Below are 27947 nucleotides of genomic sequence, written 5' to 3'. Positions count from 1 at the left end.
ATAAATCCAAAAATAATTTATTGCCGAGTCAAAACTTTTCGAGGACGTCAGAGCTTCTATCACTACCGGCGACGATGCCATGACAATATAACCTTTTTCCAACACATGACACTCATGACATAAGTAACAAAATGACTAAATGGGAAACTATGACTGAAAAAGGGGATAAAAATGTAGTTTTTTTTTTTGTTGGGGAATCAATTTGTTATTGGTGACAAAGTCATGAGACCAAAATATCATTTTTCCTGTTTAGTAACATTACGAATGATGGTTATAACTTATAAGATCGGAAATTGAAAGTGAAAGGCCTGTATCCCAGGTACCAGTACCACCTAGCTCCAATATTTGCATCTTAACCATAAAGATTGTAGAACTAGTGAAAACATAACCACGCAGACACTGCAATACAGACAAATGTCCGAGGATATTTAATATACCTTGTGCCTAGACAAAAACTGTAAAACCTCACAAAAACATAGAAAATGAAAATCTGAAAATAAATTTCGATCCTGCTACCAATGATAAGTCCCCGCAAGTGTAAGACAGTTTCTACCATTGCAAATGTCAATTACAGATTCATGTGAAGACTGGTTAGTCCAGGCCATGAACTTTGGCTTTGTTTCTCTCTGGGAGCGAATAACAGTTGATGACTTTGCACAAAAACCTCAAATGACCCAACTTATGCATAGTAGTTCAAGCTGGCCTTCTTCTTCGCTTGAACTTGAATGATACCCTCGTTGAAGTCCTCATGGTTGACCTGGCATTGTACCAAGGTTATTTTAGTGTTTAACGAAACAATGGCAGTTTGACAATTAAATTGAAGAGGGGAATGAAAATTCAGTAGAAAGAGATAGTACCTCGGTTGCATCGCGACGAAGGGCAAGCATGCCTGCTTCCACGCACACTGCTTTGAGTTGGGCACCGTTGAAATCATCAGTGGATCGAGCAAGCTCTTCGAAATTGACGTCAGGGTGAACATTCATCTTCCGAGAGTGGATCTAAAAAATTGACCAAGTTCGGGTCAGAGTGATGTGGTAACAAACACTGGACGTGCAGGGATGGTAGGTTTTTCCTATGTATACCTGCAGGATTCTAGCTCTTGCTTCCTCAGTAGGATGTGGGAACTCTATTTTACGATCTAGACGACCAGAACGCATGAGAGCGGGATCCAGAATATCAGCACGATTTGTTGCTGCTATAACCTGATATTTTAATTGCATGACCAGAAATGGTTGGTGGACAATTTTTTAATGGCTCAAAATAATTATACACGTTCCTTTCAGATATAATTCAAAACCCCAACTGCATAAGAGAATATGGTATGCTAACCTTGATTCTGTCATCACTACTGAATCCATCCAGTTGGTTCAGCAGTTCCAACATAGTACGCTGCACTTCCCTATCTCCACTCACTTCACTGTAGTTTAAGGGAAAATGAAAAGACAAATAATTCTTAAGTTCGGGTATAAAAACTAAAGGGTTCAATAAAAATCCTATTAGTAAAACTTGAACGCATAAGACAAATAAACACCTATCAAATCGCTTTGTTCCAATAGCATCGATTTCATCTATAAAAATGATACAAGGAGATTTCTCTTTTGCAAGTTGAAAGGCATCTCGAACAAGCTTTGCTCCATCTCCAATGAACATCTACACATGATCCATTGTAAAAAACTATCATCAAGTACATCGAGGGTGGCAAAACAGTCAACAAATGTAATTAGGAATAACAAATTTTAAGACATATAAGATACCTGGACCAACTGTGGGCCCGCAAGTTTTAGGAAAGTGGCATTCGTCTGTGCAGCGCAAGCACGGGCCATCAAAGTTTTTCCGGTTCCAGGAGGTCCATATAAGAGCACTCCCTTTGGTGGGCGGATCCCCAACTTCTGAAACCTCTCTTTGTGTGTCATGGGCAAAACAATGGCCTCAACTAGCTCCTGGATCTGCTTTTCTAACCCTCCAATGTCATTGTAGTCTTCAGTAGGCTTTTCATCTACTTCCATAGCTTTCACTCTAGAGTCATATTCAGAAGGCAGTGTATCCAAGATCAGGTAACTGTCTTTGTTCACCCCAACAAGATCCCCAGGTTTTAACTTGTCAGGGTCAACAAGTCCGACCACAGGCAGAAATATTGTCTGAAAATCAACAACAAAATACACATATTAGCAACTTAGGATTCAAACAAGAGCAACCAAGATGAATGACCCAATACTCTTTAGCCTCCAAGGAAAACATGGCTCTCGTTTCCTCAAAATTTGAGATCATACCAGAAACAAAATTACATTAGGGTGAGCCCTATAACTCTTGGCTATCACATAAATTTCAGACAAAAACATTGCAGCTGATCCACGCGATCACTTTACCTCCATTGGCTTAACACGAAATTATCAAATACAAGACTGAATGGTGGATACTCACCTGGCGGGTAGACGTTTTCAGAACAACACATTTCCCTTTCCTTTGAGAATCAAGGTCAATATTTGCGCCATCTTCCTCGGCCTCATCTTCTGGGTTCATCTCCAAAATCTACAAGTAAAATTGAAAAAGTAGTTTGGTTCATGTGCTGTTTGGTCATTGTAACAGAAATTATCCATGGTATAACTAAATAACATAAGCTATATCCAATCACTAAGACTAAGAAAAGCAATCCAAATCAAGAAGAAATGCAGTGGAGACTACACCTCAACAATGTTTCCAACCAAGTAAGGCAATTGCTTGTTAAGTTTAATCTTCTCTTGATTCTCCTTGATCTTTTCCTTGAACGAATCCAACTCCAAATTTGTTCTTTGCAACTCCTCCTTCAAATTAGCCACAAAAAAAATCAGATTTTATTTATACCAAATAATGTAAACTGAACCCGTAATCAATCAACCTCTCGATTTCATACTTTTCCATATCGATATAAATAAATCAGCAAACAGTAAAAAAAAAAAAAAATTAAGCATCCGATTTATACATCGGTCTAAAAGAAAACCCTAGCTTCCGAAGATAGGACATATCTAAAGGGAAAAGAAAGAGAGATGAGCAAAAAAAAAAAAAAAAAAAAGCTGCGAGTGCTAGAGAGCGGAAATGAGAATCGGACCTTGAGGATTCGGATATCGTTGTCAAGATGGCGAGAGGCTCTGACGATCTCGTCGGTGGTCATGGAGGCGAGCTGGTCGTCCTCGAAACTCGTGTCCTCCACCATGGCGCTTGCCATCTTCCCCGCGATTCGTTGGTTCCAAGCAGAGAGAAAGTGGACCTAGAATTTTTCTGGGGGAGATTTGAGACACTTTTTTTTTTTTGGAAGAGAGACGAATATTATGTACTCTAGCTCTACTTGTTCTTAAAGTATCGCTCTACTTGTTCCCAAAGAAAACTCTTGGGTCGTCACTAGAGGTGGGCCGGAATATAGAACTGGCTACGCATTTTGGCTCGTTATGGCCCAAATTTGATAACTCGAACCACAACCAGGGAGAAAATTATTGTCATTGCACACATAATTATTTTTTGAGAAATTGCTCAATTTGTCACTAATTTTATAACATTTTTCCACTTTCCACCAAAAGACTAATTTGGCCCAAAATACCACCGAGATGTCAACATTGTTGACATTATGTCAACAATGTTGACATCTCATAGTGAAGGGAAAAACTAGATGTCAACATTGTTGACATAGATGGTGGTATTTTGGGATAAATTAGTGTTTTGGTGGAAAGTGTGAAAATGTTATGACATTGGTGGCAAATTGGGCAATTTCTCTTATTTTTTTGAAAAATGACACATCTAAAGAGAAATTGCCTAATTGACACCGATTTCATAACATTTTCTCATTTTCCACCAAAATGTTAATTTTTCCCAAAATGCCAAAATCTATGTTAACAATGTTGACATCTATGCTTTCTCTTCACTATTAGATGTCAACATCTCTAGATGTCAACATTGTTGACATAGAGGTGGCATTTTGGGAAAAATTAGCTTTTTGGTGGAAAGTGGGAAAATTTTATAAAATTGGTGGCAAATTAGGTAATTTCTCACTTCTAAATAAGTATTTGAATCTGGAATGTATATTTACAAATGTCTTCCTCGTAATTATTTCTCTCTTTTCATTTATTTTTGTAATTGTTCCCTATAAATCAGATCTTCCGCGGCTGTTCATTTCCTTCTTCACCGCTTCCCTCCATCTCTTCACCGAAGCATGCCAAATCGAGCCGACATCTAAAGAAACCACCGCCAAGACGACCTTTCACCTTCATTTTGTCTTTCCTTTATCTTGGGTGCTCTGTTTTCTTTTTTCTTCCAATTTCTCTTCTTTTATGGGTGTGTTCCACAGTGAAACCCTAACCCCCAAATCGCAGGTTTCATGTTCAAACACCACCACCATTCTCCGAACCCCGTACCATTTACAGTTTACCCAAATTGACCTCTACAATGACGAAAAGAAAGCTTGTGAAAGGACATGCAAACTCCAAAAAAAAAACCAAAAATCCAAACTTCCCGATGAACCTCCATCTCGTCTAAGTATTAGGGTTGGGTCGTCAATACTGAAAAAGTTGGAGAAGAAGCCTGTAGAGATGAAGAAGGCCGTGGCAGAATCGTCTAGGTCTAAGAGAAAAGAGTCCAGCAATGAAAACCTCCAATGCAAAGCGTCCGAGACCAGCGATGATCTTCGATTCCCCGTGCAATGTGAATGACTTTGAGTTTAGTCGAAGGCAGAGAAACCCAATTCGGTGAGTTTAGTTTATTTAGTTGAATTTGTTTGGGTACATGTTTGGATCGGTTGTAATGGTGTTGAAATTGGTTTGGTATAGGTAAATAAAATCTAATTTTTTATGATGAACTAATTTGTTTCTTACTAGAACTTTGGAAAAAGCTTATGATTCCGAACACCCATGGTTGAATTTGTTACATAGTAATTTAGAAGCACATATATGTAAGTAAATTTTGTGTATTTTTTACAAACATGTAACAAGTGAGTTTTTTTTTTTATTTAGTTGAATTTGTTTAAGTACATATTTGGATCGGTCTAATGGTGTTGAAATTGGTTTGGTATAGCTTAATAAAGTCTACCCATGGTTGAAGTTGTTACGTAGTAATTTAGTTACATATATGCAACTAAATTATGTGTATTAGTTACAAACATGTAACAAGAGCACAAATTTTAGTTACAAACATGTAACTAAAACACATAATTTAGTTACCAATATGTAACTAATATTTATTTATTAGTGACAAATTTATATCAAAGTATGTAACAACTATGTAACCGAATCCCGTAAAATGTAACTAATTTAGTTATTTTACTGTTTTGTGTATAGGGTTGGACTCGATACGTTTTAGAGGATTCTCTCAATCATTTCAACTTTAATTTCCATGGAAACGTATTTTCGTTCAAAGAAGAAGTCGCGATGTCGAAGCAAGAATCAGACATATTCATATAGTCGTGCTTTGGGCATTTTCTGGATATATATGCCTTCGATAATCCGCTCCTCGAAGATCCTCAGTAATCTTATGCTGATGACGGGTTACTTCGAGGGAGTTTCCAAATTAGACGATATATTACTTATAGAAATCGGCGGCGTCCCTAGAAAGTTCACTAGGGAACATTTCAGCGAGATCACGGGCCTGCAAATAGATGACTCCTACAACGTGACGACCAATGAATATGACGAGATTGTATCCGAGGGCTTTTTTGTTAAAACATTCAAGAAAGGGGCAATTTCCACCCGGGGTAAATTGCAGCACTTATTAATGACATCAAGGATTGGAAGGACGATGAGAAGCGAGTCTGGTTTCTTCTTCTCTTCTCCACTTTCTGTACAATGTGCTTCTCCCGGGCCAACGGATAGTTGCCATGAATAATAAATCATACATAAAGATGGTTGATGATCCGTGCACATTCAACGGATTCCCCTGGGGAAATGTTGTATGGGGATCACTTCATGGTCACCGTGAAGAATTTTGTGAAAAAAGTGAAGAGCCCAAATAGCTCATCGAAGACCAAGAAGGTTCATCTAGAAGCCTTTTTACTGGCTTTGCAGGTATGGGCGCGAGTGCATACCCAAATTGGAGTGTATGGGATTATGCACTGTACTAAAATACAATCCATTCAGTTACAAGAGGTACTTCTTTTTTACATTGCAAAATATTTTGTTAGACACGCACATCTTAAGTACTTGTTTTTTTTTTATGTTTTCCATGTAGATTTTAGAGCCATTGGCAGTGACATCGTAGAGCCCCCCCTCTCAGCCTATCCCTACCATTGTCATACTCCAAAGAAATTGAAAACATTTGCCTACGAGAAGGAAAACTCATCTGCTGATCATGAGGTAAAACTCATATTTCATGTTAGTTACATAAATGTAACTAATATACATATTAGTTTTATAGACATGTAACTACTATACATATTAGTTACGTATCTGTAACAAATTCACATAATTTAGTTACAATTACGTAACTAATAAATATATTTTAGTTACATGTTTGTAATAATTCACATATTTTAGTTACTACTATATAACAAAAGTTTATATATTAGTTACTGCTAGGAATATTGCCCACTAGAAGATGATGATTACTAAATAAGATAAGAAGTTACATTATTAGTATCATATGATTAGTGGGTTGAGGTCTGATAACATTCAGAATCAATAACAACTATCATCCATAGTCTCTGTATCAAACTGAATTGCATGCTGGGCATCCGAGATCGGGCGGTGAATTAAAACTTGGTCGATGACTGATATGCGCCTGGAAAGCCTTATCTAAAGTCATATATGTGGAACATGAGTGAGGGTTGATCACTCAATGGGAGCATTATACACTTGCAGAAGGTGTACAGCCTAGACAGGCTTTGGTTTGGATAGATGCGTCATTTAAGGACCGTTACGATGCACTAGCCGAGGTCGCTTATGATGGTCACAGTGACGCTTGATCTAATATCCTGAAGTAATCATGGGTTTCTAAATCATGTTACCGGCTTCTTTGACTCACCACGATAAAGGCTAGTAAGACGCTGATCAAATAGGTGTCTTGGGAAGTCGAGATATGATTATAGAAGAAAGTGTTTTACATATACGGAATCCAGCCTTCCTGAAAGAAGGTAAATATTCTCTCACCTAAGGGTTGATTCCAGAACCGATTGATTCTGCACACTTCTGAAGTTGGCTTACGTTCAGTTGAATCTTTCGCTAGGGAAGCAATGATGCTTAGGCTTATATGTAACGAGAAAGGTATAACGGAACAAATTGACCTATCTCGATACGGGCAGAACCTGGAGGGTCATGATCACATACTGACTAAATCAGTGGACACTCATTACGATGATGAAATAATATTTTAGTATTAAACAAGAGTTCAGTCTTGGATTACATGGTGGAGTATTGAAAGAGACTAGATAATTCGATTTGAAAAGAGAAAGGAATATTTTATCTTTTATCGAGATTGTTAAGCTTCTACTACTAGGTCCACCGTCCCCGATTCGGCTTCGATAAAGGTGGATAAGAATGTTAATATAATAATATGTTTAATTATAATCTCAATTGCTGTAATAGTGATTGACATCATTAATTCCAAAAAAGGTATTTTGGGACTTAAATAAATATTTGTGGAAATACTGTTTATTTGTTGCTAGATCAAGTAAATAAACTTTAAATTTATTGTTGGACAAGTAAATATGTGTTAAATGGGTTTAAAGCTATTGGACCTTGAAAAGGCAAAATTTTGGGCCTCCCTACCTGATGATAGGCGTTTATAACTGGTTGTCACAAACCAGTATTTTTCTGTTTTTCTGTTCCTAAAATAAAGGAGATAATATAGGAAATATGATTGTGCTATATTCTCTCCTAATATTTAGGCTAAATATTATGAGAATATATTTTCCTAAATTTTCTCAACAGCAAATATTTTATACTGTTGTATAAAATAAAATCCTAAATACTGCTATGTCGCTTCTAAAGACCTTTTTTGTAGTAGTGAGGGAAGCTATTTGTTGTCGAGCTCTGAATATAATTCCACTCTACCCGAAAGCTCTCAAACAATGGAGGGAGAGATGTCTGAGGTGATCTCCGACCGGGTGATTTCCCTTTGTGACTCCCTGAAAGACAAACACGTGTAAGGAGGGCTTCAATACTCTTTACTCCAACACTGGAGCCGAATATCTACTTAAAAGTTCACAAGAGGGCTTCCCAAACCATTAAAGTATCCACTTGCGGACCTTTTCGCGCCCCCGAACAATTTCAATGTGGCAGTCATGTAGGATTGGATTTTGAAAGGATTAAGGAAGTAAGTCTCTTTCTTTTATGTTTGAGGATGAATATTAGTTGGTAATTTTTGTTACCATTAATAATTTTTGTTACCATCAATAATTTTTTGTTAAATAGGATTATTGACGATGACGTTATGTACAACAAATTGGAAGAGGAATTAAGATCAAGATCGTTCGATTTTTGTGTAGAGGTCATTGCACATAAGACATGGTTCTACAAGATTTGGACACCGGAAGCGTGGCTCAGTGGTTCCGTAAGTGATTTGCGTAAATTAATAGAATTTGTAAGTTACCTAAAACCTTGCTTTTAGTTACTTACTGATAACTAACGCATATTATTTAGTTAGCTGTGAATGACTAAACAAATAGTGTTAGTTATCTATGAATAACTAATCAAATAGTTTTAGTTACTTATGAATAACTAATCAAATAGTTTTAGTTACCTATGAATAACTAATCAAATAGTTTAATTAGTAACCTATGAATAACTAAATAATGAAGTTGTTTTTATTCATTACGTCCTTGTGCAGCACTTGAATGTGGCTTTCTACTACCTGAGGAAAAAAAGCAAGACTGATGAAATATAAATACCCAACTGCAGACACTCACTTTTGTCAGCTAGTTCAAAAAACATACAAAAAGTGGGATCAACTCGAAGACAAGGATGATTACGACTAGTCTGGGCGACATTCATTGGTTGAGTTAATCATGGCTGAGAGACCCCAGAATAGAGCAAAAAGGCTGTGGGTGAAAGCTATGAATATATATGTTTCCATCCATGTAAAAGGAAATCATTGGGTCCTTGTTGTGATTTCCATCCCTGAGAGGTATGTCACAATTTACGACTTGTTGAGGACCCAGAGATATTATGTAAACAAGTTTGGGATGTTCTCATAGATAAATATCATAGCTCACTGCTTTTCGACATAGTGTACGCGACTTTCATGCCACAACAGCGTAACGGGTAATGATACCCTATTAAACCATTAATTGTTTGTGATCATGAGTTACTTGAATCTAACTACTACTTTTGCGACTATTTTTGTAGTGGGGATTGTGACATGTTCACCACGAAAGCTGTAGAATTTCTTGTGCATTACTCGTCATAGACTTTGTGGAAACAAGACGACATGGGAATGTATAGGCAGAAGCTGTGTATCAAATTCTACAAGCACGGGGCCATTAAAAATGTAAGTCCAAATGTTCGTTCGGACTCAGAAAATTATATTTAGTGTACTTATTTTTTATTTTGGGACAAGCATGTGTTGTTATTATTATTATTTTGGGAGTATTTGTAAGTACGTAACTATTTGGGAACAAGTACATGTTACTATGGTTTTTATTTTGGGACAAGTATTTGTAACTATGTAATTATTTCGGGACAAGTATATGTTACAATGGTTTTTATTTTGGGACAAGTATGTGTTACCATTGTACTATTTTCAGACAAATATATGTTACTGTGTAACTATTTTAATACAATTATTTTCGGACCATTAGTGACTTATGTGTAAATAATCTAGAATATTATAATTCAATAGAAATAGTTACACGTAAGTAACTAATCTGAAAAATTAGTTACTTACGTGTAACTAAGTCCCTAGAATTAGTTATAAGTAAGTAACTAATCCAAAAGTTACATACACGTAACTAAGTTATGAGAATTAGTTACATATGTGTAACTAATCTTAATAAATTAGTTACGTAGGTGTAACTAATTCACTAATTCTGTGTAACTAATCCTAGTAAACTAGTTACTAATAACTAATTCTCTGGAATTATAACATGTGACTACTGAAATAATAAGGCCCAATAGATCTCTCATGCCCAAGAAGCAAAAAAAAGCCTCAAACCCTAAAATGTTCTTTAAATTTAGATTTATGAGGATAGACAACACACAAAATAGTTTCACAATTCACAATGGAAGGAACGCCTCCAACGACCAATGCGAGTCAAGAGATAATTATACGAAGTTTCGAAGCCTCTTCATCGGGCATTACAAGGTCAAGGCTCAAACAGCTTGAGGCTGAACTAACCAAAGCTGAATTCAAGGATTATTTGGAGAATAAAGCGGGTGGGGGAATGGAGGTCCCATTTTGATTGTTGCCTCTGTGATGGAAGAATTGTTTGGCGAGAACTGGGAGGCTTATTTGAAAGCCGAGGGAGTTATTGGGGACGTCCCGAAGACTGGAGAGAGGGTTTTTGTGCCAACCTCGGATGCTGACAAGAAACCATGAAACAGAAGTTCATATTGTAATGTATAGTGCTTCTAAATGGTTCTTGGTTTAACTAATGATATTGTATTTCTTGGATTTTCTAATGATATTGTAGTTCTTGCTTTTTCTAATGATATAGTTGTTCTTGGTTTTTTTAATGATTTGTACTTATTACCAAAATTATATTTACAAAGGTTGTTAGCGGTCAATTAGTTACACACTGGTAACCAAAAGCAGTCAATTAGTTACAAACAGAGAACTAAACGCATTCAATTAGTTACAAAGTAGTAAAATGCATAATTAAAGGTTGTTGGCATCAATAAATGCATCTTTAAACATTATACAAATATATTGTTGAGGGCATTTAATATAAATAAATGCAGATTTCAAACCTGATACAACTGTATTGTTGAGGCCATTATATAGCATTTAATGCAGCTTATACAAATGAAGTCAAATTCAAATTCAATTTACTCTAGAGATTTTGCATTCAAATTCAAATTACGCTAGGGATTTTGCATTCAAATTCAAATTCAAATTACGCTAGGGATTTTCATTCAAATTCAAATTATGCTAGGGATTTTTGTCACGATCCGCAGGACACCCGTCGCCCTCGGATCGCGACCTTTACCTATACTCATCTACTATCAACTCATTCATTATTTATAATCCACATTTTATGAAAAGAGTAGTATTGAAGTCATGAGTAGTTTGTAGAAAAATACGGTAAAATTTTTCTTTTCTTTTTAAAATGCTTTACAAACTACTTATGACCGCTACTCGTAAACACGGCCTAGGCCTTCAGCGCGTGTTTAAATTTTACAAAACTTTAAGAAAATACTTACTTAATATCAAATGGACTAGAAACAGGGTTCAAAATGGTTTTAAAGAAAATAAAACCTTACATGTCTCTTCTACATGTATCCGTCCTTGCCGCAGGTCGTCATGAGATCTACGTTGACTAGCACTTCCGCTTCGCTTGAGCTTCCTTCATCTACAGGGAGGGGGTATTGTGGGGTGAGTCACACCGACTCCGCAAGCAGGATATCTAACCTAGTGCTACATGAGATGCACGAATGCAGATGACAATAGCATGCAACAGACTTAGAAGAATAACGATCATTCAACATCAAAGAAATCATCTAACTGGCTAACAAGAGCAATTCATATCGAAGTTCATTCATTCATTCAGGAATCCGGCATTCTCCGGTTTCCTCAAAATCTCATCCATCTCACGCATCCCGGCGCCTTACATCAGTGGACTGGGCCCAATCGACACTTCAGTCCGCAGCCGCTCATGAGAGATGAGTAAGCTATTCCGAAAACTCGAGCCTAGCTCTCGGAAAGCCGAAGTTTTAACGTCTGGGATCCACTGGCACATGTAGGAGGGCCTTAGCGCGCGTTTGGTAGAGGGAATCAAACCCTCACCAATCCCTGGTCGATCCAGGGTTCATATTTCCTTCAGGACAGGTAAGCCACCCATCGACTTACCTGAAGCCACCCATCGACTTCCCATTAAAGGGCCTTCGGGAATGCCACTCGCTACATTGCCGACAAGAGTTCGTTATGTTTTACAGGAGCTGACTACAGCCTACCTGTCTATCTTATTACAGGAGGAGATCTTATCGGGATAAAGCCCGTCATTAACATTATTAATTTCACTGTATGGCTCTTTAAGTATTTTAGAAGGAGTTGTCGGCAGCTGTGAGGCTGGACCTTCTCCTAGAACAGTTCCTCTCGGGATTGAATCCGGAGGACACCGTCTTTCCTCCTCCTGTTGTCCTCTTCATCAGGACGAAGGGGTAAAACCTATTACAGAAGCTTAACATAGTTTTAAAGGCTTCAAGGTTCTTAACCCGCTAATCGTTTAATCCTATCATTTTATTATCTTATTAGTTAGTGGCCGAAGCCTTATTCGGTCATCTTGTCTAACTGAGAGTTTCTCTTTGTTTTAGGATTAAACGAATAAACATAAACAATTACTCTACTAGGCACCATTCCCCTTTTGGCGCCTCAAACTTAAATCCCACTTACCTGGATAATTGTCGTTCTTAAGCTTCGAGCGCTGAGGTCCTTATCATCGGATTGCGTGCTTCCCGATATGCCTCCTTCCGAACGTTATCCTTGAGGTTGTCGTACGTGCTGGTTCGACTAACTCCTGTGAGACGAACTAACGTTAAAATCTTAACCAAGTGTATTTGTCGAACCTCTACGTACAGACGATTAACGACACAAAAGTCGAGAACGTTCAGAGAACCATCAATCTTGACAAAGACTCAAGGCTAGAAAATCTGGCCACTCTCCCGAGACTCTAGCAACTTAGAGTAGTGAACTACTTTTCTCGAATTCGCTCGACATCCTCAACGAACTCAAAACGTCACAAATAGAAAGTCCACTTGACTTTCATACTAGACATGATCCAAACGTGAAAAATTGACGGTTTAAGCTTGACTTCAAATTTTAGAACTCAATTTCACCCTTAGAAATGAGTTCCGACTCAAGAACGTTTAAAAGCTCAATTAATGAGAAACGCTGGTTTGACTTGACTTTATTCGATAAATTCTAGATTATACTTGAGCGAACGTAACATAGAAATAATTTTTAAGAACACTCGATATAATAATTTCCCCCTGAAATTATTATATCACCACTAATAAGCGAAAGACTTTTCTTTTGAGAATACATTTCCGATTACAAACAATTAAAATACGACATAATAATTAAACATCTTCAAGCTTCCACGACTTCCGAGCCGCGAGTGAAGACGTTGACTCTTGTACCTAATTAAAACAAATCCCGACGCTCCTCTTATAATTAATCCCCACTCGTCGGCGTTGACCTGTGACACCACTGAGACTCAAGAACGGAGGCCCATGCCAACCGAACTCAACCGCTCGTAAAACAATAGAGGTGTTAATAATATTCGACAGCCGGAAGACCATAATACCCCTAAATCAACTATACCGACAACACCAAAATTGATCGAGACCCGGTTCTCAAATCTCTGAAAATACACGGCCAGCTCAACATTTCATACTATTTCAACCAAAAAAAACAGTTACAGGTTTCAGCCAAAACAGATTAACACACTTCAACAATCAATCATCACCGAACCCTCAACGAGCAAAAACCCCCAAAACTCCAAATCGAAACCCTAATTTCAGAATTATCAATCTTTCAAAAATTTGAAATCAAAAGAAAAGGGTTTCCTACCTTGAATCGGAGTTCTCCAGCGATTTGCTACTCCGCACGACGGCGGCTGGCAGCAGACGGACCCGCGACGGAGGTGGCTCGATGGCGGAGGCTCGACAACAGCTCTCATACGCCTCTCTCTCTCTCTCTCTCTCTCTCTCTCTCTCTCTCTCTCTCTCTCTTTCTCTCAGTCCCGTTCTCGGTGGCTCTCGTTTTCCTTGTCGGAGCTCGCGTACGAGATGGGCCACGGCGGCGGCGCTCTCCTCTTTCTCGGCCGACGCTCGGTGGTCAAAGATCTCGCGAGCACAGGTGATGGCGAGGAAGACATCGATCGGAGGTGATTGCTCTGTGTGGTTCGTCGGTCTGTTCTTGTTGTTGTTTGTTTTTTTTTTCTTTTTTGTTCGTTTCTTCTCTGCAAGTTGATGATGGAGAAGAAGAAGCTAGAAGAAGGATGTGAATAAGAGAGGATAACCTTACTTATCCATGAAGGAGCTAGAAGTGGGCCTCGAAAATATTAAGCCCATTAGCTCAAAATTGGGCTGAAGTGGATTTAATTAAGAACTTAAACCCATTTTCTAGTAGTTTGTATTTATTTTCCAAATAAATACGCCAACTCAACGAATTATAATTTTCAAAACTCATTCGATTTAAAATAAACTCAAACCTTAATCTGAATAAAATTCAAAATCCAAATCCATCAATATATTATCATTGAAGGATTAAGTTTATTTCTTGACTCGTCCTTGTCAAGATATCTGAACGTTCAACGTTGAGTTTCGAAACGGAATTCATTGATTCTCATGCGATCAAAGCACTACCCAAATCTACTTCCTTGTGTTTATAATATTGGAATCCATAATTCCTTTATCGATTTCTGGATATTATTGTGAATTTCCTCATAAATTCTGAATTTCACTTGAGATGCGAGACGAGAGAGTATAGAGAGAATATTCTGATTATCTGAACCGAGAGAGAATTGAATTCCCATAATTCATTCAAATCGAGAGAGAGAACAAAATTTCCTTTATTTATCCCAGACGAGAGAGATATATACTTTCATTTATTAATTTTCAAGAGAAAATCGTCCAGAGATGACGTTCAGAGAACTGGGTTGTGCGGGTCTCACAATTTTGCATTCAAACTCAAGTACAAATGATGTCTAGAATTAAACATACACCACGAAAACCAAAATAAAAGTTCTTAACTAAATTAGATTATTGCATTTCGTTCAACATAATTAGATTGTGTCAGGTTGCCCGGTTGTGTCCTACTCCTCTACATCGAGAACATATTCGACCACCAGTTCTGTTACCTTCGTCTTGAGATGGTATTCTTCTCTTTTTCGGTCTACCATCCTGACGTGCGTACGTTGAAGTTGGTTTGACTATGATCTGTTCAAGTGGTCGTGAATCACTCATGACTCAACGTTGCCGTGTGGATGGATTACACCTGATAAAAAGATTTCCAATAGTCTGTAATATAAAACAAAGAAATATAGTCCTCAACAACGTAGTTCCGAAAGCGACAACATGCGATCCCGTGGGGACATATCAAGTTGTCTATTTGAAATATACGACACATGCATGTCTTATTCGTCAAATTTACAGCCCATGACTGATCATCCCTGTCAATGACTTCGAACTCGTACACACGGTCACAACTATACAAAAAAAAAATAGAGTTTAGTCACGTATCTGTAATAAAAAAATAGAGTTTAGTTACGTATACGTAACTAATACACAAAATTACATACTTGTGAATTTATATTAGTTACGTGTATGTAACTAATATACATATTTTAGTTACGTGTTAGTAACTAATTCACAAAGTTTAGTTACAAACTCGTAACTAATTCACGAAGTATAGTTACATATACGTAACTAATATATATTTACACAAACTTACCTGCATTCCACAAGCTTGTCCGATATACCCGATAAGCTTTGCATTCAAATCCATAGAGAGAGCAGTCATGGTTCAAAGGGCTTTTTTTCTTCTTTTGTAAAACCATTTTTTTCATCCTCTCCCTCAAGAAATCAAAGATCCGAGAGATCGGAAACTCCGAGCTTTGAGAAGTACAGATTCAAAGATTCGGCGTTGTTGTAAGTCATGATGGAGTACCTTTTTGCGCTGAAATATGCGCGAGCCCGCTTTTCATGGCCTATTTCCTTCTCAAGGTAGGTTCGAATTCCCATGTCTTCTTCATCAAACATACCCATAAACTTTTCCCACTCGACGTGTGTGTACCTTTGTGGTATTGGAAAACTTTCATGCCACTTCTTTTGTCAAACCTTTGAATTTATTCCGCACATTTTTCAGTAGATGGTACATGCAATACCCATTATCAGATTCTCTGAATACCTTTCCAACAGCCTGAAGTATTCCTTTGTTCCTATCCGACACAATCACCTAATGTTATCTCTCCCCAATTACTTTTTTTAATTGTGTTAAGAAGTAACCCATGACTCAGTAGACTCTGAATCACCAACGCCAAAGGCGAGTGGATAAATCTGTTTGTTTGCATCCATCCCACGAGTTGAAAGAATGTGCCTTTATAGTAATTCGTCAGAAAAGTTCCATCGATGATAAATACTAGACAAAGATACTTTTATCCCCTTGCGCTAAGAGACATAAAGAAGTATCTAAAACGACGAGAACGTACAGTAGTCACAAGGTCGAATGGAGAATCTGGATTGGTTGTCTCCATCATGTACCTCAATGTAGGCAGCTTTGCGAACGATTCGTCCTCAATCCATATAACAATTCTAAAGCTTTTTCTCTAGCCCTCCATGCTTTTTTATAATTCATTTGCACTCCATAATCTTGCTCCATGTGCGCCATGATGTCTTTTAGGCCTACACGGTGATAATGTTGGATCTACGAGCCTATGTTTCACAACCTCTCCAACAAAATACATGGTTGCCCGAGGATGGTTTCCTTGCCTATATTGTGCAGCACAAGTGTACTCAAAATCGAACCTACAAACATCAATCTGAATGTATATTGTTTTACATATTTTGGTTACAATGGTATTCTAAGATTGCTTACATTATTAGTTACATAATAGTAACTAATTTACAGTTTTTAGTTACATTCATGTAACTAATACCTATATGTTAGTAACTAACCCGTGAAAATAGTGACTAACTTGTAACTAATTCATTATATTACGAAACGACTGATATATATATATATATATATATATATATATATATATATATATATATTTATATTTGCGATATTACCTCCTTATATGAAATAATAGGGTTTTCCTCAGGCTAACTCCGCGTACAGTCCACTTACAAAAATCATCACGACAAACCACGTAGAGATACTGTGTAGTAGATGTTCTAACCTTGAACGTAAAATGATTGTTGATTGTAAACATGCTCAAATATTTTTGCAAACGCACCATTGTTAGCATACAATCCTCATTTATATACTCTTATGGGAAAATGTATGTCCATCACATCCAAGAGCATGAAATCTGATGATGGAACTGTTGTCCTTGAGAAGGTGGAGGAATGCTCAGTTCGCCGGCGGCTGGAGGGGCAAGCTCGGTTCACTGACGGGTGGAGGGGTGCTCGGTTTGCCGATGGATGGAGGGGACTCACTCTCACTTGTGTCAGATATATTTCCGTCGTTGGGGATATGAGATGGTTTGTCGACAAGAAGAGGAGACTCTTCAGAAATGTTGTCGGGGATATCAGAATCACGTGTCATCACATGCGGCAAGAGAGCTGCTTCTGGATCTGCAGTTCCCGGAACCATTATCTCCGATGTTCAGAGTGGAACCAACATGCGCATAAGAAGTCTTCAATGACTCAAGCTCCAAAAACCAGAGACATTTTTGATGTATTTGGTTTCTCTTTTCGAATATGTAAATAATATGCCAAACTACTGTCGGAGTCAATTATTATTGTTTTCCCGCCCCTTCTGTTTTGTATTTAACACTCAGAACCTTATGAGTGTTTTGATTTAACTTTCCCCTGGAATTCGTGAACAAAACCTTTGTTAAATCCTCATACTTGGTCATCAGCGGTATGAGGGCTGCATACGAAACACCGGTCTAGTAATAATCATCTCCGAGCCATTGACCGCTATGCTTGACGTACGTAAATATATCTTATTTGGTCACCGCTGCAAAATAATAACGAGTAAATTTGTTACACACATGTCACTAATTATTACCTGACAGTGTGGCGAGTTAGTTACATTTACGTGACTAAAAACGAAAACTAGGGGAATTAGTTATAGAAAAGTAACTAAACCTTCAAAAAAAAGCTCTGATCAGTGACATATCTATAACTAAAGTCAATAACGTTCAATATGACTTTTAAAAATGAAGGCATGTAAATATGGGTTTCATAATTTTTTTTATCAAGAATATGAGACTAACCTTTATATGTTTGGTTTATGCAAATCTAAGACAGAAATTTATAATAAAAAGTTGGTGATAATCTCCGGATTGAACTCCGACCCGGTCATCGGAAGAAACTGACGAGAGTTTTGATCGAAAAATATATTGACAGAGATCGGAAAAACCAGACAAGAACTACGGTAATGGTGGTCGGGAAAAGCTGGGACAGTGAGAATGATGGTCAGAAGTGAGAACTTCTTTGGGACAGTGGCAGAGAGCAAGGGCGTGACCTCGTGAGTAGAAGAGAGTGAAGGTCCGATGAAGAAGAAGTTGTGCGTGAATGAGGTTGAAGAGAGAGAATTAGAGATTTAGGGTAGGTGGTAGAAGTTGTAATATGGGGTCTTCCTTGAGGTTAAAATGGGTAAATTTTGTTTCTCTCTCATTTGACATGGTTTCTCTCTCATTTGATTACTTCTAAATGTGTTATTTTTCAAAAAAGATAGATTTGTGTCCAAACACTATAATTTACTCCTACTCAAGTCAATAACACTTTTTCTAAATTAATCCCTCCAGGCTGTCTTGTCAAGTGCTTGATCCTATTTGATGCCATTTTTACTATTCTTTTTTTTTTTTTTGGAAATTGCATCAACTACTACAAGTTGATAAGTTTTTTCCTATTTCCCACCAAAAGTTTAATTTGGCAAAAAAAAAAAAAAACCAATTAAACCACTTGTACAAATATAATTTTACCCTCAACATGATGTCAACAATTGACATCTATTGTTGACATCTATGAGTTTTGGGTTCTCTGTTGTTGACATAGATGTCAACAATCGACATCTATTGTTGACATTTATGTCAACAATTGACATAAATTGTTGACATCAATTGTTGAAGGTAAAATTATATTTGAACAAGTGGCTTAGTAGTATTTTTGGCAAATTAAAAAAAAAATAAAAAAAAAACTTATCAAATGGTGGTAGTTGAGGTAAGATTTTTTTTCCCGTAATAATAATATGCATCACATATAAACTTACCTAACTTGTAACATAAAAATCAAGATTTTAATGCACAAACCGAAGAAAAAAATGTACTTGATCTAACTTTTTTTTTTTTAATAGCATTGGTCAAGTATTTGGTGGAACTAATTATACTGGTTACTATTTGATTTTTTGGTCAATCCACCGTAATTATTAGGACATGTAGAATTAAAAAATGGGTTTACGTATCAAGAAATATTTACAGGAGCAATATAAAATGTTTGGTTGCATGCAAGGAGTGTGCTGGTCATTTAATTTAGTAGCTCTTCTAATACAGATTGATGTAACAATCTCAGCCTAGTGTTTCAAAGCTTCCAATATATGCCAAAGCGATGCAAAACGCCAGAGACAAGGCCCCAAAACAGGATCTCAGCAAAGACAACATAGAGCAGAATCCCAACTCTCCTTGAATTCCAAACACCAATGAATACGTGCTTTTGGATCCAATATACCTGCAGTTGGGGAAAAAAAACATTCAAGAGATGTATATAATGGAAAAAAAAATGCTGAATTAGGAGGAAAAGAACATACAATCGTGTTATGTGGGTCATCGTAGTACCACCCATTAACAAAGCCAGCGAAAATGCCTGCGGCGGCCATGACATAGACGAGCATCGCGTTCAAGCCGATCCATTCCAGGGGCAATAACAGGTAATTAAATCCCCCCCAGATATCCACCTGCCATTTTTCAGTGCATAGAAATTTGATCATTTAATTGTAAGATTAAATTGACCAAAAAAAAAAAAAGAACTGGACGGTGAAAGAACATTACAATTACGTAGAAGAGTGAGAAGACTAGCGCTGCCGCTCCAGATGTTACGCAGACGTAACTGAGGGTGTACAACTGTTTGTTCAAAGGAATCGCTGTAGAAGATAACAAGTCAATAACAATTATTAGTACTGATTATATATGAAACTAATTATTGGTTCAATGCTCGCACACACCGTGAGTGAAATGAAGAATGACTCCTGACACAAGGAGGCTGATGCCCATCGTGATCCAATGCTTAAGCCTTTCTCGATGACCCTGTGATTTTTTGAAGTATCAGTGCTTTCCACGTTTCTACTCATCGTTAAAAGGATTAAAAAAAAATTATTCTAATAAATGATTCACCTTCAAATGAACAAGAACGTGCCCAAAATGCACTCCGATGATTGTGGAAAGAATAGCAGATATAGAGCTGCGAAGAAACGTCAATCCCGATACTAGATTGTAGAGAGAGAGAGAGAGAGAGAGAGAGAGAGACTACTATCGGTGTAAATTGCTATACTTTGGCAAGGAATTTCAGTGCGCGCGGTTTTCATAAACATGATTGTGTAATCAACAATAGTTATAAAGTGTATCGAACCTCAAAATTCCTTCGGGCTCGAAAGGAGCATAGCACCACGATGGAGCGTCTTTCCTGAAGGGCCCTTCATCATATGGAGAATTCTCAGCACAAGCCTGTTGGAATTACATTACAAAGATAGAATGATGTTATTCCATAAAATAAAACAGTAGGTATAGAGGAATTAATACACACACACACTTGAGATCTTCTCCAGGCTGGACGGCGATACATATGACTGATTCCCAGGACTGCTCTGTCAACATACCCAACTGCGTTGCAAGGTTGGTTGAGCTTTCCTCTTACCCCACACTTGACCTAATCACCAAAAATATTACACAAAATTTTTAGTATTATTCAAGTTGTTTTTCCTTTTTAGGACATTGGATTTCAAGGGTATAAAGATATATCTCGGCTCACGGTGAAACTTTTTCCATAATCGATACTGTCTTTATCGGTGATGGTGAATTGCCAATCGGGAACGAATGTCCCATAAAGTACAGCGAAGTACACCAAAAGAACACACGCTCCGACAATCCTATTAAGAAAGTACTCAGAGCCAAACAATTCATGTGATGAATCCGCATCCAAAAGAATTACTCATTTACCAATGACAAATGTAAGATTTGAAAACAGAGAACGGCCTCAGTGAAAGATCATTGGTTGTTGCGTCTCTCGAAAAGATCTCCACCATTGCCACGACCAGATAAGCAAGAGCTATTCTCTACAGAGAGAGAGAGGAGAGAGAGTGAATATGTCAACGATGCCAAGCGAGGCCTAATGCTTTATGAATTGGGAAATGAGGGGATTGACTACCTGGAGAATCCCAAACCACCTAATCTGTTTGATGTCAACGCCGTATGTGAGCTTGTCCGGGCCATGTGAGAACCCACCTACATAAGAATGAGGTTTTGAGCTTTGAATCTCGACAACACTAATTGTGTACCTTTGAAAATGTCAGAATCTACGCCCTTGTTCTGGGCAAGCATGTATGGGTTGAACAAAGAAGGCTGGTCGAAAGAACCAACCTTGCAGCAGAAGACCCCAGAACAGAAGTTTGAGAGTTCTGAGGATCACTTTCTTTGTGGCATACATTTGGTCAGGAATTCTCTGCCAAAAAAAAACAGAAAAAGATACGAGAGACTGAGAATAAGCAAATGAGTGCTTTCTTCAAGGAGAATAAACCCAAAACCTTGAGAGAGAGTGAAATGGCGATCCCAACGATGAACAAGAAGAATGGCATCACGAAGTCGGCGAGATTGCAACCGTTCCAGGGCTGGTGGCCGATCGCCGGCCATTCTCCGCCGGCGTCATCCACCAGAATCATCAACTGAGCATAATCTCGTCAATGAAAAATATCATTAAGCAACTAATAGAGAAACCCATTTTCATAAACACCAAGAAGAAATGTTTTTATGATGGAAATACCGCGACAGTGAGACCGCGAAAGATGTCGAGAGAAGCGACACGCTTCGGTTTGAGGAGCTTTCTGTCGTCTTGTTTTGGCAGAAGGTCGTGCTGGTTTGTTTCTGCGTCAACTTTAATTTCAGCCATTGGAGGAGCTAGTTGAGATAGCTCAACCTTCACACCAGGTTCAAGGTTTCAAAAGAAAGGAAAACATCAGCAGGCGGGCGTGAGCAGGGATGACGCCGGGATTTACTTCAGTGGCACTAATAATTACTATAGATTTAGAAGGGTTATCGGCGGCATAAATAACACAAATATTCGAGTTCATACCCTTTAATATCACATTTTTTTTTTTTTTTTTACGACAAAACTACCTAACCTCATTACTTAACACTATCCTAAATGCCCACGTCCACTCACAAAACTTAATAAATCGATATAATATAGTGAATTAAAACTCAAAAACACCTAAAATAAAACCCCTATATTCCCTAATTGTTTTTACTTCTCAAATCATTAACCCTAAATTCTCAAATTGTTTTTACTTCTTTGCGGCAATTCTTTTTAATCGCAAACTAGAAATCCACGACCAACTACGATAATTGCAGAACAACAACATGAGAATGACGAAGATGATTTCGACCTACAAGAGGATGAGTATAGCAACGAAGGAGAGACACGAAAACGACTTACAGAACACGTGGAAAAATCTCGAACATTGGTGGTTTGTGGTGAATGAGGTGTGCACTGATGTACATGGAGGCGACGATGAGTCTGATGGAGTTATGTCTGGCAGCGACTTCGATTGCTTGTGTAGCGACGAGGACGAGCCATCAAGCAAGACGATGTGGAGCGAGTACAACCCGCAGTCAAGCTCGGCGAACTTTGAGTTCAAGTTATGTATTGGTTTTCCTTCAATGGACCATCTGAGGACTGTTTTGAAAGAAGAGTTCATAAATGGTGATCAAGAGTTTGAATATGTCTTCAATGACCAAATAAGACTCAGAGCAAAATATCGAGCGTTAGGATGTAAGTGTGTGCTTTATGCAATAGTTCGGAATTCAGACAATAATACAGTAAAGATTAATACTCTGGTCAATAAGCATGATTGTTGAATTGTTTTTTACAACAAGCACGTGAACGCTCCATGGTTGTCGAAGCACTTTTTGGAGCAGTTCAGATTGAATCCAAGCATGGATAGTTTCATAGAGATGACTACGTCGAGGAAGTTTAGCAACGTGTCGAAGAGTACTTTCTACAGGGCCAAGAAGAACGTGAGAGATATATTGGAGGGGTCAGTCAAGGATCAATACGCAATCTTGGACGATTATTGGAAGAACTTGATGACCACAAATCCAGGTAGCACTGTTGTGGTAAAAACCCGATTGGTAGGTGGCAAAATAATATTTGAGCGAGTGTACATCAGTTTGAAAGCGTGTAAAGATGGATTTAACAAAGGGTGTAGACCGATACTAGGATTTGATGGCTGTTTTTTGAAAGGATATTGTAAGGGAATGATATTGACTGTTGTTGGAATTGATGGAAACAATTCCCAATATCCAGTGGCATGGGAAGTGGTGAAGATAGTTGATCAGAGGATCAACGAGCCTGGAGTCTTCCAATCCCAATACATATGCGACGGCGGCGATTTCGCTCTGGCTGGTGAAGAAGATGAGAATAGTCTTCTTTGTAGATGCCGAGATGGAAGATTTTTGTGGAGATGTAAATTTGAAGAGAATAATGGAGAGAATTTCCATTTATTTTCTATTTATTTAAAAAAATATATTTATTATTATTTTATTTTCTAATTTTATTATGAGATTACAAATTTGGCCTTATTTAAATGGCACATGATAAACACATATTAGACTTAACTGACGAGTTGGCCAAAAAGTTAACAGAAAGGTATGACCCAATGTAGGATTATGAGGGTACGGTTGGGTTTTTTTAAAACATTAGAGAGTGGGTCGTTACACGTGTTAAAGTCGAGGGGCAAGTCTGTAAATTATCCTTTTTTTTATTATCTATGTCATCTTAAAAATGATTTATAGACAAATCTATACTTTATTTTTACTTTTAATTAGCTTTTAGTTAAAAAATTTCTTAAATGTCTATAATGCATTTTTTTTATTCTAACTTAGTTAAATCATTTTATATCTTTGAGAGTTTGGCCTTGTAGTAATACTTCAAAACTCAAAAGAGGATGTCATCGATCGAATCTCTACAGGCAGCAAATTGTTAGGAATTCTTGCTCACGAGAAGATTTATTTGTAATTCACGCTAAATTATTAATAAAATAAAGTTATGACATTTATTATCTATTTTAATTGAAAACGTTATTTCTAATAAAAGAATTATCAAACATTCATCAACCCATAGTATCCGTACTAAACTGAATCATATGATAGGCATCTGAGTTCGGGCGGTGAACTAAAACAATGATCGATGATTGATTCATGCCTGGGTAGCTGAATCTAAAATCTTATATGTGGAACACAACTGAAGGTTGATCACTTAGTGGGAGAATTATGCAATTGTGATAGGTGTACGACTAAGACAGACTTTGGTTGTTGATGTATTGTCTAATGATCGTTATGACACACTAACCATGGTCGCTATGATGGTCACAGTGAGACATCATCTAAATCCTGAAGTGATCATGGACTTCTAGGTCATATCGCCGGGTTCTTTGACTCATTCGTTAAAGGCTATTGAGACGCTGGGATACTTATGTCTTGGGAATCTGCAATATGATCTGAACGAAATATGATTCACAGATACGGAATCCAGCATTCATGAAAGAATGTCAATGTTCACTCACCTAAGGGTTGATTCCAGAACAGATAGATTGCGCGCACTTTCGAAGTAAGTAACATACGAAAGAATCTTTCGTTGGGGAAGCAACGGTGCTTAGAGCTTATAAGTATCAAGGAAGGTATAACAGAATAATTGACCTTTTTCGGTACGGGTTTAACCTGGAGGATCTTGATCATGAACTGACTATATCAGTGGACACTCGTCAAGATGAGTAAAATATAATTCTAGTAATAAGGAGAGTGCAGTCTTGGATTACTTTATAGAGCACTGAACGAGATTGAATGAATCGATTGAAAAGATAAAGGACTATTTCGTCTTTTAAGCGGATTTGTAGGAGCTTCTGTTACTAGGTCCATAGTCCCTGATTCAGCTCTGATAAAGATGCATAAAAACTCTCTAGTAATAATAAAGATTATAATTACAATCTGTAAATTGTTCAGCAACATTCATTCGGAAATTTGTCTATTTGCCGAATTAAATATTCATTGTGGAATTAATTATTTATTGTTGGATCAAATAAATAATTAATTGAATTTTAAGTTGGGCCTCATGGACACTGTAAAATTCGAAAATTCATTGGCCCATGACTAGGGATGGCATTTTTACCCGAAACCCATTAGCCCGTCCGTTACCCGGTCTTAACGGGTCGGGTAATACCCGTTCAAAATGAGTTAACGGGCTAACGGGTATTACCCGTTAGTATTTTAGCGGGTACGGGTCGGGTAGCGAAAATGTTAAACCCGCCCCGTTAACCCGCTAACCCGCCCGTTAATTATTTTTATGGAAAAAAAACTAGATATTTTTTTTAAGAAAACATTAAATTACATCATAATGAGTAGGTTGTTGTTTTGATTCTTATTAAAAATTATTTTTATTTTATTTTTTTTTAAACGGGTTAACGGGTTAGCGGGTGCTCAATTTTGGCACCCGTCACCCTGCGGGTATACCCGTTACCCGCCCCATTGGGAAAACCGGGTTAACGGGTATTTTAATAGGCGGGTACGGGTACCGGTATTGGTGTACCCGCTAAAACCCGTTGCCATTCCTACCCATGACCATGAGGTAGGCGCCTACTATGGGTATTGATTACCCAATATTCTCTCTTTAATTAGTACTAGATTTGTGGAAAGAAATCAAGTAACTAAATAAATAAGAGAGAGAATAATAATGGTTGAGATATTCTCTCTCCATTAAATAAGGAAATAAGATATTGTCATTTATTCTCTCTCATAATTAATTTCAGAATATCTAGGAGAATAATAATGGTAGGGATATTCTCTCCATTAAATAAGGAAATAATATATTGTCCTTATTATTCTCAAATATCTAGATTCCTTAAATATATGAAAAAAGTAAGGAAATATAATATCATAGATTCTGATATGATGGATGAGAGAAAAAAATAGGATTTGTGTAATGTATAAACTTTTGTAAACGCTCGACTTGTGAATTTGAATAAAATGGACGGGTTTTATTTCAAATTCTAGTTGCATATGAGACGTCCTTAGATTATAAATATCTTGGAAAATGATAATATTTAAGGTTGATGAAATTTCGGAATGAGAATATTCGAGTAATTTAATATTATTATTCGGAACATACTCGGAGATTTAAAAGTCTCGGGAGTAAAAAATAAATTCCGGAATCCCTTAAATATATTCAAGATAACGGGAAATAATAATAATTTTCAAGGTTATTTTTCAAGATTATTTTTAATTAATTAGGGACAGGATTGTGAGATTTTATTTTAAAAGGACTTATGTGCAACATTTTGAAGGACGAGATTGAAAGAAAAAGAGGAAAAAGGGGTCGTTTTAAGAGAATCGTGGCAATATTTGAGTGGACCACCTGTGTGCATGTGGCGTGACGAGAGAGTGCCACATAGCCACTTAATCCACTCTCCCTCTCTCTTTTTCGGCCACCTCACCTTCTCTCACTCTCTTTGTTTCTCTCATTCTCGGTCCCTCTCTCTCTCTCTCTTCTTTCCCTCTTCTTCCTCACATCACTCGGCCGAAAGAACCAGACAAGGAAAAAAAAAAGAAACCCCGAGCTCGATCTTCACCCGTCACCAAGCCCCATCATCACCGCCATCCTCTCTCACTCTTCTCCTTCCTTTCCTCTTCGCGCGTCACCCAACACCGAACCACGTCGCCGCGCGCCTCGACCGAGCAGAGCAACTCCGCCGCGAGCTCGCCGTGACCACCGCCCGAGGAAGAGACGCCGGGAAAGAGAGATAACACACCGAGGAGTCCAGATTCACAAGAAACTTGGGTAAGCAATCAAAAAACCTGAAATGGATTTTGTGATTCTAGGGTTCATACTTGGTTTTTTGGGGGTTTTTGGTTCCGGGTTGAATTTGGAGAAATTTTTAGTTGATGTTTGGACTCGGTTTTTGATGTTTGTAGCTCGAATTTAAGGATTGATTCCGAATTTCTTTGGTTTGGTTTGATTTTGGCCGAAAATGTGATGAACTAGGGTTTGATTTGGGGCTTTTGATTCCTACGTTGAAATTGATGTTTCTGAGACGTTTCTAAACCTGTTTAAAGCTTGGGTTTTGATTGATAATGGCTGTTCAGTGATGATTTGAATTTTGGACGAATTTTTGGTTAACTTTGCCATCTGGCCGTGTGTGTTTTTGTTATGAGATTATGATGATTGTGTTGGTACTTTTAGTAGAGGCTGTGATGATATTCTAGGGTTGAGTAGTTGCTTGACTGAGTTTGTTTTGGTTGTGTGTGTTGGCCGCTTGTTTGGTTTGGTCGGGTGTTTGTTTGGCTGTGAACGTTAGTGTCTTCTTGGCTGATTTGTCCTGGTTATATGTGATGTTTTCTGAGCCTCGGGAGTTATTATGGTTATGATTGTGTTGAGGACGTTTTCGGTTAGTTGGTTTCGGGTTTAGTTCGCTTGAATTGTGATATCGGGATTTGGATTTTGAAACTGATAAGAGTTTGGAATTTAAGATGTTAACTCGCCGTTGGGTTCCAGGTTTGAATTACAGATCTTGACGGACAAACGGGAACCAGACGAGTCAAGAGCGACAAGATCAGTTTCTGAATATATCAAGTGAAAGAGTTATCGAAATAAAGCTCGATTAAATCGTGAGTTTTAAACCGCTTATAGCGTTTAAATACTCTTAGATTATTTTTATGATATGTACTTGTTTAAATAAATAATTTATAATTATTTATTTAATGATGTTTATGAATTTAATTTAATTATTCGTTTGGAATTCTCGGTTATTTTAATTTCGGATTATTTAATTTATTTAAGACTCGTGATTACTCGTTGAACATTATTTCGTATCACTCTCGATACGAGAATACGTGAGTCTTGAAT

At 37.6% G+C, this 27947-nt stretch overlaps 2 protein-coding genes across 3 annotated transcripts; both read right to left on the bottom strand.

Moving 5' to 3' along the window:
- Positions 1 to 377: 377 nt before the first annotated feature.
- Positions 378 to 3337, bottom strand: RPT5A (regulatory particle triple-A ATPase 5A). Its single transcript, XM_089630627.1, has 9 exons — positions 3086 to 3337; positions 2685 to 2801; positions 2422 to 2529; positions 1755 to 2138; positions 1532 to 1650; positions 1330 to 1417; positions 1083 to 1202; positions 858 to 998; positions 378 to 757 (listed from the first exon to the last, which is right to left on the bottom strand). Exons 1-9 carry the CDS (start codon positions 3200 to 3202, stop codon positions 680 to 682), a joined length of 1272 nt encoding a protein of 423 aa, XP_089486753.1. The 5' UTR covers positions 3203 to 3337; the 3' UTR covers positions 378 to 679.
- Positions 3338 to 19145: 15808 nt separating this feature from the next.
- LOC149380622 (heparan-alpha-glucosaminide N-acetyltransferase-like protein (DUF1624)) lies at positions 19146 to 22152 on the bottom strand. Of its 2 annotated transcripts, none has more exons than XM_089601875.1 (13): positions 21816 to 22152; positions 21580 to 21717; positions 21416 to 21497; positions 21204 to 21280; positions 20996 to 21111; positions 20808 to 20925; positions 20583 to 20705; positions 20409 to 20503; positions 20174 to 20240; positions 20005 to 20086; positions 19832 to 19923; positions 19591 to 19737; positions 19146 to 19511 (listed from the first exon to the last, which is right to left on the bottom strand). In XM_089601875.1, the coding sequence occupies exons 1-13, from the start codon at positions 21939 to 21941 to the stop codon at positions 19365 to 19367; spliced, it is 1410 nt and encodes a 469-aa protein (XP_089458001.1). In that variant the 5' UTR covers positions 21942 to 22152; the 3' UTR covers positions 19146 to 19364. The 2 variants fall into 2 exon arrangements, with proteins under 2 accessions (XP_089458001.1, XP_089458002.1); XM_089601876.1 differs by having other exon boundaries at positions 20589 to 20705; positions 21816 to 22151.
- Positions 22153 to 27947: the final 5795 nt, after the last annotated feature.

The sequence above is a fragment of the Urtica dioica genome, chromosome 11 (assembly GCF_054948205.1).
Source record: "Urtica dioica subsp. dioica isolate 48M chromosome 11, U.dioica_male_clone48M_v1_H2, whole genome shotgun sequence".
In the NCBI taxonomy this organism is placed as follows: domain Eukaryota; kingdom Viridiplantae; phylum Streptophyta; class Magnoliopsida; order Rosales; family Urticaceae; genus Urtica; species Urtica dioica.
Note: the sequence above shows the minus strand (reverse complement) of the source record. Positions and strands in the feature narration are given on the sequence as shown.